Below are 11,639 nucleotides of genomic sequence, written 5' to 3'. Positions count from 1 at the left end.
GACCATTTGGTAACCGGCAGAGAGCTAATAGGAAGATACAGAATTACTAACGCAAAGCTATTTAACAGTTGGTTCCAATGTATTAGTTTACCTGAAATTATCACCCAATAAAAAGAAAAGCGTTCAGGGTAGTTAAAGATCTGATTTTGTACGAAAATGGTTCCGCTTGTTCTGTTCAAAGAATCATTCCAAAATGGCATCGGAAAACAAAGTACGTGTGACAGTCTGGTCACCGAACGCTTAGAGCCAATCTGTCAAATCGCGTCCAGTGCTGACTGTCACATCGCTACGACCACGGCTTCATTGTTCATGTTCGATATTTTTAAAATGTTGATTTTTATGTTTTAAAATGCATTTCCGAATAGCGCGCTTCAGTTTTATTACTAATTTATGTTTTCTTAGCCTCCTGTTGAAAATTACCAAACAATCATTCAACAAACTGTCATAGTAATGTTCTCCGTTTTCCTGGTACCGATTCGACATGCGCTGCCGGTATGTTTTGTTTTGATTGTGGCACAGCGCAGAAAACATTGAATGTAGTTTTGAAACACCGTTCCCACTCGAAAGCGGCACCAGCTAATTCAACGAATGAACCGGATGTCGGAACAGCATCTAGTCGATATAGATGGCAGCGTTTTGGAAGGAGTTTGTTGCGCTAGCGTGTGTTGAACCGGCAACAATTGTTCTAATCCGAACGTTATTCATTTTCCAGGGCGGCCAAATCCTGCGGATGGCACTGTGTTTCAGCGTGCTCACGAAGACGCCAGTGCGAATTTCCAACATTCGGCAAGGTCGCAAGAAGCCTGGGCTAGCAGCACAGCATCTGGCCGGTGTAGAACTGATGCGGGACATTTGTGCAGGTAGAGTGCATAAAGCTACGCTCGGCTCAACGGAGATCGAATTTTACCCCGGGCACATAGGGGAAGGCCGTTTTGTCGGGCACATTCAGACTGCCGGGTAGGAGAGGGATACCGGGTTGCAGGATGGAGAAACAAATTACCATTTACCTTATTTCGTTCCAACCGTTTTAGAAGCATAGCCTTGCTGCTGCAGGCGGCACTACCTGTAGCTTTGTTTAGTTCTGGGCCAGTGACGCTGGATTTGCGAGGCGGTACGAACACGGATCTTGCACCACAGGTTGATTTCCTAACCGAAATATTCCGTCCCAATATGGAGAGGTTTGGGGCCAGCTTCGATTTCGATCTGATCCGAAGGGGCTACTTCCCCAAGGGGGGAGGACAGTGCGTGGTGGAAGTAAGGCCAGTACAATCCCTGCGGCCCATCGTCCTGGTCGAGATGGGTCGTGTGAACAGAGTCTTTGGATGGAGCTTCGTGGCCGGTGTGCTTCCGTTGAAGGTGGTGGTGGTGGGGAGCAGATTGGTCTTTGGTGACTTACAACTGAAATTTCTGTAATTTGCAGATTGCCCATGAAATGTCCAGCGGTGCAAAATCAATTCTGGGACAGATGAGCGGCCACAGAGCAGCCGACATTGAGGTGTATAAGGAGAGTGTAGACATGGCACCAGAAGGAAACTGTTCCGGCATCATGTGAGTGACGAGGCCGTGTTTCGATGCTCGAAATGGAAGAACATTTTCGTTCCTTTTTTTTTCCCTTGTTATGCAGTGTTGGCTGTGAGACAAGCACTGGAGTAATCCTTGGAGGCTCGGCACTTGGAGAGGCAAGGAAAAAAAGTTTCCACAGTGGGGAAGAAGCTGCACGCGAAATCCAAAGCGCTGTGTTGGCTGGTGCCTGTGTTGACCGACACGTGCAGGACATGATGATTGTTCTGATGGCATTGGCAGACGGCAAGAGTCGCATCCGCGCCGAACCACTCACGATGCACACCAGGACGGCGATCTATGTGACAGAGTTGATGACAAAGGTGTGTGTGTACGTAAAGCTATGTTTGTCACCGTTGAACTAATAACTTTACGAACGCACACTGGTTTCAGGCCAAATTTAACACCATTGAGGAGAACGGGCTTAATGTAATCATCGAATGTGATGGCATCGGGCTTCGTAATGTAAATCTTCCGAACGCCACAAGACTGCAATGAGCAGCACGAGGATTATTCTTTTACGATCGATTACCATGTAACTTGAGGGTAAGCACATTATTGATACATCATTAGGCAGAAGCCTTGGGGAGGCATGATTTGAGGGCCGCGATCAGAACACCTCGTCGTCTGTCGGTATGCTACATCCTGCAACGAATAAATTATTCCATTTTGATTAGTTTTGTTCACAATACGATAGGGAAAAGTGCGTGGATTTCAGGGTAAGATCACTGGCCGGGTTGTTCTTAATCGTACGAATTGAGGTGACTTCTAGTGGGAGCCACATCTCTTTGAGTCTTCATATTTTCCTTCGTCCAGGCTTTCGGTTGGGTCGCGAAGGACAATTCTATGAAGTGCATACTAGTTGATCTTCATTCAGAGGGGTCACGTGGTCCTTACACGTCTCGGTAACCCCTTGAAAGCATTTTAAAACAGATGGATGCGACCAAACCATCGTTACACCGGCGCTTCGTTTGAAAGATGTAGCAATATGTGCGACTGTGAAGGTCAGTTTCGATGATGAATATTTTTTCTTCGAGATCTGGATTCTCATTGGTTTCTTCTAGGAGCATAATTCATCGACCGAAAATAATAAATGGTTTCTCTTCTTTTTTTTCTTCGCTATTTCTCTTGAGATGCTGATATAGAGTTCAAATGTTGCTGCACTAGACCGATGATGACATATTCGTTGCTGGTTGTCGCTATCGTTTCTGGTGAAATGTAGCATGCGAATGTTGATGCTGTATTCTTATTTAAACTAATACCATCTCAAGGACCTTTTTATTGGAATAGGTCTTGAAGTATAGTATCTAGCATCATACTGTAATTGTATTTGTCAATATAATCTATGCTATGGTAATGAAACTTTAAATTTGTGTCCAAACTAGATCCTGAAAAGAGGATACATGAGTCAGGCTCGCAGATTTAAGACGGACATACACTGAGTCCATTTTCCTGGTCATAGTACAAATGAGCGCTTGTAGATGACTGGATCCGCAGCAGAGCTCTGGTTTGTGGATTTCGTTGTGATAATTGCATGCACAGGGTTTTAAGCCTTCTTCCCTTTTAATGAGTAAACTTATCATTCTGTGAGCAGATTCCTGTACAGTGCTTAGATAATTAGCCACTAACCTAATCCGGATTGATTACTAGGATTAGGAAAAGGACTTCAAGTTCAACAGGTAACACGGGCCACGGACCGGGTCTTCTCCGAGGTCCGCTACCTTTCAACCTTCCTGGCAAGGTAGGACGAACCTTGAAGAGGCTTCGACAGTAAATATTATTCTGTAACATCGGTTCCCACTTCCCTCGGCCGTTCCTGCCAAACACTGTGGTCAACTAGCTCGGCCCCCGTTCCGCTAAAGCATGATCTGCGAGCGTCAACATGTCGCCAAAGCTCTCTCTCTCTCTTTCTCTCTCTCGCTCCACACGTCTCCACACGCTTTCATTGACCGAACCGAAACGAAAAAATACTCGCTTCGTCCAGTGCCGCCGTCGCCGGCCGGACCCAACGCAACCGCAACGCCCCGCGGATCCAACGGCTGGTTCCACATCTGTCAAGCATCCACTTAAGATGCCCTTAAATTTCACGCCACCGTGCTGCTGCGTCCACTCTCACCCCCGTTCCCTTCCGCTCGACCAAACCCACCATAGGCTTGCTGCCCCCGGGTGGCGTGAACGGGTGTGAAGGAAGGAACGATACTCCCCAGCTGGTGGGCGAACGTAGCGCGTGCGCATCGGGCAGGGTGGCCACGCTGGCCTTCCTGACAGTGGCAGTGTTGGTTCGGTCCATCCCGCACAGACTCCTTTCCACAGCTGTGTGTGTGTGTGTGTGTGTGTGATTTTTACGAATCTGTATTCGCCCGGTACCCGAACACTTACGTAGGTGGATCCTCCAAGAAAGCGCGGTTGCTCCGTCGCTGCCCGACGCGCCCCCACGCTCCATCCCGGCTCGGTTGCTAATAATAAAACCATCGTGCATCTCGTTCATCCAGAGGTAGCTTCCACTTGTCGCACTAACCACGCACACCCGTGTGCGTGTGTGTGGGCTTTGGCTTGTCATGCATCCGTTTGTTGATCCGGTCCGGTATTCTCCACGTCGCGCCCGCACACACTCACACACACACACACAGGCACCGGGCCCCGACTTCATCCGGCAGTTTGTTATTTCCTGTCGCCCACGAGCTGGCATCGTTCGCTTCGTTCCGTCCGTCCGTCCGTTCCGTCCGTCCGTTCCGTACGCTCGGAGCGTCTTGTCCCGGCTTTCAGCGCTCATCCCACTTCGGAAGTGGAGGTGTTTTCTTTTTCCGTTCAATAACATCCACCACCGGCCCACACGCGACCACGGCCATATCGTCCGTTAATCAACTCTTGTGTCCCGCTCGACTCTGCTGCGCTGCCTCGCTGTGCCGCGTGCGTGTCGTCCCCATCACGGCCGATGCTTTTGACGAACGTTCGTTTGCATCAATGAATCGGTGATATTTTTAGCGTTCAAATAAAAGGCATTTTTACTACGCGAGACACCTACTGCCGGCCATCGTGGAAAGGGCCCGTGCATTGGTAGTTAATTCCGGACCGCTCGTTGTTGGGGGGTTCAGAGTGGACTGCACTGGTACTCTTGCGAATCGCCTACGACTCTTACACTTTGATTCCCTCTGATGATGATCGGCTTCTTCCCTTTTCCCCGATGGAGATCGAGGATCAGCATTGATTGTAATATTGGCCTTTAGAGTGCATTTGCCAGCTATTGTGATTCTTTGCTTCGATTGCAATCTGCTCACTGGTTTAACGTCTATTTAACTTTGGATTTCCTCATTTAATCTTCTCCGAGCACTATACCATATTAGGCCCATCCAATCGTTACACTCATCTTCCTAGTACATGATCCTCTCTCTCTTTCTAGCACGCTGAATGTTTCGCTGTCATTCATACTTAAAACGGTTGATAGGTGGATCCGGATGCTACTTATTTCGCCGTCCGTTCTGCAATATGTGTGGTTCACATGTGTGTCGTGTGCCATACCGCCGCGTAGCATTTTGCGCCTCCACCAACGCCGTGGAGACGCATCTCGAACGATACGCACTGTTGGTGGCCAAAAAATTACAAGAGGATCTTGCGAGTCTCCTCATCTTCGCGAGTGAGCGTTACTTTAGAGGCTGTTTCCGTTTTCGCGGGGTAAATTCACTTGTGGTGCAGGTGAACTCTTGGAAGGCATACACATCCTGTCGCTGCTGCTGCTGCTGCTGCCGCTGGGTGCTGCAAAGGGAAACAAGAAACCGACGAGGGCGATCGTGATCCCTGGAGATCAAGACTAGAGGAAGGTGAACTTCAATGAAGGCAAGGGAGGAATCATTCCATTGCGTACGTACAACGACTCCAGAAGGATTTATGTAGCCACGAATGATGGTGAAAGAGAGAGAGAGAGAGAGAGAGAGAGAGAGAGAGTGAATGGGAAGATCTGTTGGAAACTCGTGGAAAGTGAAGAAAAACACCAGGCTCGCTTAAACCTCCGATGCCTCCGACGCTACTAGAATGCTACTCGGCTTTGGCCTGGTCCACTAGCCGGATGAGGTGTGCGTGTGTGTGTGTGTGTGTGTGTATGCCATTGAGACGTGGTGTTGGCTGTTTTGTTTTTGTTTTTTGGATACACAGCACACGTTATTTATAAATATCGTTGCATGGAAATCTGTTGGTGGGGGACCATCGGGACCGGAAAAAGCTATTCGAGGGTGCACACATCCAAGATGAGATGTTCCAAAAGGAGTGCGATGAAATATGGTACGGCATGCATGATGTGCCGCCGAAGCCATCCCGAGTCGTCTTCACCCCAAAACGGCGCACCCGGTCGTACGTCACACAGTCTTACATCTCGGCTCAGCTCAGCATTTTGCGGCTAGTTAGGTTGTAGTAAAGTATGATCAAAAAAAGAGGCTGGACGGTCGCTGATGAATGAACTGTAACTCCTTCCTCGATTTGTGAAGTGCGCCCAACGTGGGGCTCGAACCCACGACCCTGAGATTAAGAGTCTCATGCTCTACCGACTGAGCTAGCCGGGCGATGTGGACGACGGGGGTGATGATCGTGATCGTTTGGTTTCGATCTTTCTTCTAGGCAGTGAACAAGTGACCGAAGCAATTACAGAATGATAAGATTCGCTTGCTTACGAACACGGACCCATCTCTGCTCAAACGCAGATAAACAAATGGTCGGTCAACAGTACGATCTGCCCGAATATCATGACCATATGGTCTCTCCTTGCTTTGGCACATCGACTAGCACTCGCCACTGAATCGCTGTGGACAGTGGGCGCATCATCATCACCATCAGCGCCGTGTATGCGCCCTCGGCTTTGCCGCCCCCAAAATGTCAACCAGTTTGCCATACCCGAGGCAGCAACATGTGCGACGTGTTAAATATTTCATTGAACTCCTACAACACACATCCTACCACATCCTGTTACCGAGGGTTCGAGAAACGTCCGGGGCCGGGTTTGAAACTTCATTCACTTTTCACGCGCGCGTTGCCTGGTAAACAGCCTGGTCCCCCGGTAAACATTCATAATGGGCTGTAGTAGGCAGTCCTAGGTTTGGGGTGGAGCACCGGGTGGACCGACAGTGTGTTCGTCGGTTTAAAGTCCCCACCATCCTCTCCTCTTTTCGCCCCCTCCCCTTCCCTCTAGACTTGAAAAAGGTGTACGTAAGTCGTTCAAACAAACGTTCACAACCCTCCCCCCATCACACACACACACACACACATCCACACAGGCGCGCACACACGGACTCGCGTCTCTCCCATTCATCTCTCGTCCATCTGACCAACGCGCTCCGATCGCGGGTACCGCTGTTGTCGCCCTGCCTCTCGCTTCGTTTTCCCGTTCACTCACTCCACTGTCATCCGTTCCAATTGAGAAGATGTAAATTTCAATGAAGCTCGCCATCCGCAGCCTCCCTGTGGCCAGCGCACGTCCCCCTGCCCCCTCCGTCCTCATTCGGTACGTTGGCGGGCTGGTTGCGCGGTACACGGGGACACACAGGCCTAGTAACACTTTGTTGGCGTAGAAAAGACGTCTTCGACCGCCCTTGTGCTGATTTCTGCCATTCTCTCTCTCCCCACCCTTTGTTTTCTTCTCCTCCTCCGGTAACGTTTCTCTATCTCAGTCTCTCTCTCTCTCTCTGCCTGTCTCGTTCTCCCCTTCAGTACACCGTGCGAGATGAACGATGTCATTTATAGGCTACTCTGTTGAATGTCGTTTGAATAGGCGTTTTTGTGTGTGGTGGGATTTTTTTTGCTCTCTCTCCCCGCCGTCGAGTTGTTCCCTTCTTATTCCTCACGTGAAACAAATGTCGCCTAACCTCATCCGGCGAACCGGCCGCCCCACAGTAGTGCGATGCGGTGCTATGGCGATGAAACGGCAAGCGGACGAAGATGTGCAACGGAACGCGGCGCATTCGACTTGCGTAGTTGCGTCAACGTAATCATGAATGAATCGAGCCATACTACCGTCGAGCGACACGATCAACAACTCCCTGCCAGCCCAGCGCTCGACAATCGCTCCAACGTTGCAAATGGCCCACTGGAACGGGCGCGCGCGTTTGGATGTGTGTGTGTGTGTGTGTGTGCTTGCACGATGTACTGCGTGCGTGCGTGTGTGTGTGTGGAAAATTGGATGGCACACACTGGGTGGGGGATGATGCTCATCGCATTACCACTCGGCGCGGTCTCGATTACTCGGGTTCTCGGGTCTTCCGGCTGATGTATTTTACTTTACGTGTGTTGTTGTTTTTTTTTGCCACGTTTCCGACGTTCGTTCGGATTCGTTGGGGTTTGGTGAGATTGTGCGCACGCACGCGGCCGCTCTGGGCTGCGGGCACTAGCGCGCACACCTACACGCGCGTCGCAACAAAGGAGGCGACACATACGCACCCATCAGCTTACGCGAGTACGTCCCACGCAGTCGGGCCAGTGCCTACGCCCTGGGCTCTGCTCCATTCGCCACCTACGCGCGCCATTCACGCCTTCCAGCCTTCCTTCCATCGCCCCACCGATCCACCCCGCCGCTACTAGGAGGTGAGTACTTCGCCATTGATGATGACGGTGATGATGTTGATGATGGTAGTACGAGTTGGCCAACGCGCAGACCCACACCAGCAACACACCACACAGAGTGTGCCAACGCGGGCCCGGGAGAAATATGGACATGGAAAAGAAACCCCTTTTTTCCGGGACCCCGAGACCGCAGCAAGCCGGGCGAGAGTTGCGACGCGCGAACGGAAATGCGAACCAGCATCGGACGGGCGGCAACGATAGACGGAAACGGCTAGCAAGAGAACGCAAGAGCGCAAACGGCGGAACACAACAGCCAGCTCCGAAACCGAAAAGAAAGCAAGCGACAAAATTTCGAAAGCGTACACCAATGTGTATGGATTCTTCTTCTCCTCCCCTCGCGTCCCATTTTTGTGTGCCCCCCTTGAAGCCGGTGGAGCCGCCCCGTCGCCCATGAGCTTCGATGGAGTGGATTGATAAGTATGTGGGGTGGAATGGAAGATTACACCATTCTAGTTTTCTACAGTCTAAAATCGGTGTAGATAAAACATACTAGTTTTTAAAGCTCATCTTAGGAATGCTGGTAGCATTTTTAATTTCTTTTAAGAACTATTAGACCCTCTGATAGATAGTTCGTGCCCGTGGAGATGAACATCATTTTCGTCAAGCGATATTTCAACAGTACTGTAAAAATGAGTGGTTTGTTTACTTTATTTCGGAGGTGGAACTGTAAGTTCACCTTACAAAAACCTCCTTGGGCTAACGAAGGTCTAATCTTCTTCGTCTTTTTTGGTTCTACAACCTCAGGGCGCTTTGTCTACCATTGGTGACTTACTTGACTTAGTTTACCCGTAGTTGGACATTTGTTCCTACATGGGGGGAGGCGTTCGGGACGGGATTCGATACTCGTTCCTTATTCTTGTTGGCCTAACGACCTTCATAGCAGTGCGGACCATACAGTGGCTAACTAGATTGATAGCAAGTATTTGTATAGCCAGTCCTCACTACGGTGGAACGGTGCGGATGTTATTTGAACCCTTTATCATGCCATGTAAAGACATTGCAGACGGATAGCTCGTTTATGAAAATTTATTAGCGCCTTTTTGGAAGCATACTTTCGTTGGAATGGATTAACGTGTAATTAAACTTGGATAAAATTTTACATTGGCTATTTTTTCCATCTGGCTTAGGAAACACTGGAGAAATTAAATAAACTGCTCGATTTGAAAGAAGATTTGAAATAACGCACAGAAACGAAGCATCAAGGATGAGCTGTAAAACCTTTTAGTACACTTAATGATGCCTTCATCCAGTGCCTTAAATTTTCGAACGGGAATCACTCTGCTCTCGCCTTTAACTTAAAATGGATGGCTTTTTGGCTATGGTTAGGTAGCGTTTTTAACATGATCTATCGGTTATGAATATTTGTACGTGTCGTTGTGTACGAAATAAATGTGTTTAATCATTACCATTTTGAGTTCATTAGAACATCATTCTCGTTAGGCATAAACCAATTCAAGGTAAATGTAAAAATGTAAATGTTAAACGTAGGTATGCCGAACTGACATGACATCGTGTATTAAAATAGAAGCTAATCTCTAAAACCAAGGTTTTAAAATTGAATGAAAAAAAAACCACAAAACCAATTATTATTCATGGGACATGCATGTTGATCCCATTCGTCGAGTTGTTCTACTGTACAAATTGAAACAGAAAGAAACGCAGCTCCAGGCACTTTTCAATTCAGCAAAGCGTAGCCGGTGGCGGGAAGATTTTGTCCTCCTCCGGTTGACACGAACAGCACAAACGAGCTACGGAGATCATCGGGGGACCGATGTTGGTGGGTTGCCGTGATGATCGGTGCGCGGAGTGTGCGTTTATGCAAAATACAAATTGTGTATGCATGTATGCGTAGGTAACCGGCCCCCGCGTACGCGCCCTCCCATCCCATCACCCTCCCCGTTTCCTCCACACGTTGTTTTCAATCTCGCACGATTCGTTCCTCAATTCTCTGGCCGCTCTCGCCTCATCGCTCATCGCCACCAGCACGTCGTCCTCCATTTCGTGCGTGCGTGTACAATCCGAAAGAACGCAAGAAGGTGAGAGCGAGTGTGTGTGTGTGAGAGAGAGAGAGAGAGACGATGATGACGACGTTTCCAGCTTATGGGCAGCTTCCTCCTCTCTGCCTCGTTTGCGCATCCCACTCCCCGTCCCTGCTGTCCTCTTTCTCCCGTCCCGCTCCACCTTTTCTCCCCTTCCCCTGCTCGTACAATACAATGCTCCCCAACCGGCTCACTTCCTGCCGACGTTCGATGGCCGATAGTCGACGCGCTGCGCGCACTCTTAAATATACACCCATTAAAATATACGCGCATGACCGGATGTACTTTCCGGCTTTAGTTAGCAAGTTCCTCGCGTTCCCCCCCGTTAGCTGCCCCACCCTCCTCCCACTCCCCCCCCCCCCCCCTGCTCCGATCCCCTTTGTTCGTTACCCTTTCCCTTGCTCGTACGTTCAGAGCCGAGCGTGAGCGTGCGCGAGCGCGCGCGCGCGTCCTCCATCCGCGCTGGTTTTGTGCTTTGCGTTCGATCGGTTCAGCTCGCTCGCCGTAGTGCACGACCGTGTTTGAGCAGTGGATCAAAATAGTCGAGAACCTTAGAGGAGGAAGCAGACAAGGAGAAGGAGTCGATCAATATCCAACCAAGTTTGTGCGTCTAAACTCGCTCGTTGGAGGAAATGTTGAGGGAAATATTTTGGAATATTCGATAATAAAGGACGAATGGTGGTTCCGAAAGCAGTAATAACTACTAAGTCACAATTTGGTATAAGGGAAAACGTGCTTAAAGTTCAAAGATTTGTAGTCAAAATGTGGTCAGCTACTCTGTATTGAAATCGCTCATTGATTACCATTACTTGGAAGCTGTTACGATTCAGAGGCCGTGGTAGGTAGCGACTCCGGTCTTCACACGGCAGTACCGGCGAACGAATCCTGTCTGGAGCGTCCGTCCATACGCAATACTGATTATTCAGCAATTTCGAGTTTTTAGATCTCAGGAGGTTCGGGTAAAAAGAAGATAAAGAAGCTTCATCTTCAACTGTTTATAGGGTTTTTTTTTATATCTTGTAGGCTTTAAATAAATCTATAAAGCTTGGAAATCATATAATGGAATCTTGCATTCAGTTGTGGATTTCCCTTAGCTTTAAGCAACATTTTACCACACGAATGGTGCGTTCCACAACGGGCTTACTATATTCCATTATTAAAATAAGCAAAAGTTATAAAAGAATAAGGGTTTGTATATATTGATCGTGGGCCATCAAAATCTTTCGCGCCACTTGGCCATTTTCCACTGTCTTTGAACGGTATGGAAGGAATCATGGGGGATGATTGAGTGCGATTTAGGCCTAGCTGCTCATGATCGTTTAGCAAAGTATCAGGTTTAGAACGCCAACTTTTCGGCGCTCTCATTGTGCGTGTACGGATGGGCGCGATGGAGTAAATGAAAATCAAAGGCAAACACTAATGTTCGGCGGCCGGCTC

At 49.0% G+C, this 11,639-nt stretch overlaps 1 protein-coding gene, 1 long non-coding RNA gene and 1 other non-coding gene across 4 annotated transcripts; 2 read left to right on the top strand and 1 right to left on the bottom strand.

Moving 5' to 3' along the window:
- The first annotated feature begins 333 nt into the window (after positions 1–333).
- LOC118512304 (RNA 3'-terminal phosphate cyclase) lies at positions 334–2,682 on the top strand. Of its 2 annotated transcripts, none has more exons than XM_036056536.1 (6): positions 334–492; positions 713–957; positions 1,032–1,356; positions 1,421–1,548; positions 1,625–1,883; positions 1,954–2,251. In XM_036056536.1, the coding sequence occupies exons 1-6, from the start codon at positions 451–453 to the stop codon at positions 2,056–2,058; spliced, it is 1,104 nt and encodes a 367-aa protein (XP_035912429.1). In that variant the 5' UTR covers positions 334–450; the 3' UTR covers positions 2,059–2,251. The 2 variants fall into 2 exon arrangements, with proteins under 2 accessions (XP_035912429.1, XP_035912428.1); XM_036056535.1 differs by having other exon boundaries at positions 450–645; positions 1,954–2,682.
- A 2,496-nt stretch (positions 2,683–5,178) lies between these two features.
- On the top strand, positions 5,179–9,568 carry LOC118512305. The gene is made up of 2 exons (XR_004906283.1): positions 5,179–8,124; positions 8,195–9,568. It is a non-coding gene; the product is annotated as an uncharacterized LOC118512305 (long non-coding RNA).
- Positions 6,041–6,113, bottom strand: Trnak-cuu. Its single transcript has one exon. It is a non-coding gene; the product is annotated as a tRNA-Lys (tRNA).
- Positions 9,569–11,639: the final 2,071 nt, after the last annotated feature.

Source organism: Anopheles stephensi, chromosome 3, assembly GCF_013141755.1.
Source record: "Anopheles stephensi strain Indian chromosome 3, UCI_ANSTEP_V1.0, whole genome shotgun sequence".
Taxonomy (NCBI): Eukaryota; Metazoa; Arthropoda; class Insecta; order Diptera; family Culicidae; genus Anopheles; species Anopheles stephensi.
This window is presented reverse-complemented; position numbering and strand designations above follow the sequence as displayed.

Excerpts from the sequence above, each read along its gene's own strand:
- LOC118512304 (XM_036056535.1), top strand. The coding sequence starts at position 589 with ATGAACCGGATGTCGGAACAGCATCTAGTCGATATAGATGGCAGCGTT. Across the intron at positions 958-1,031 it reads GGGCACATTCAGACTGCCGG|AAGCATAGCCTTGCTGCTGC; the intron begins GTAGGAGAGGGA and ends CAACCGTTTTAG. Across the intron at positions 1,549-1,624 it reads GGAAACTGTTCCGGCATCAT|TGTTGGCTGTGAGACAAGCA; the intron begins GTGAGTGACGAG and ends CTTGTTATGCAG.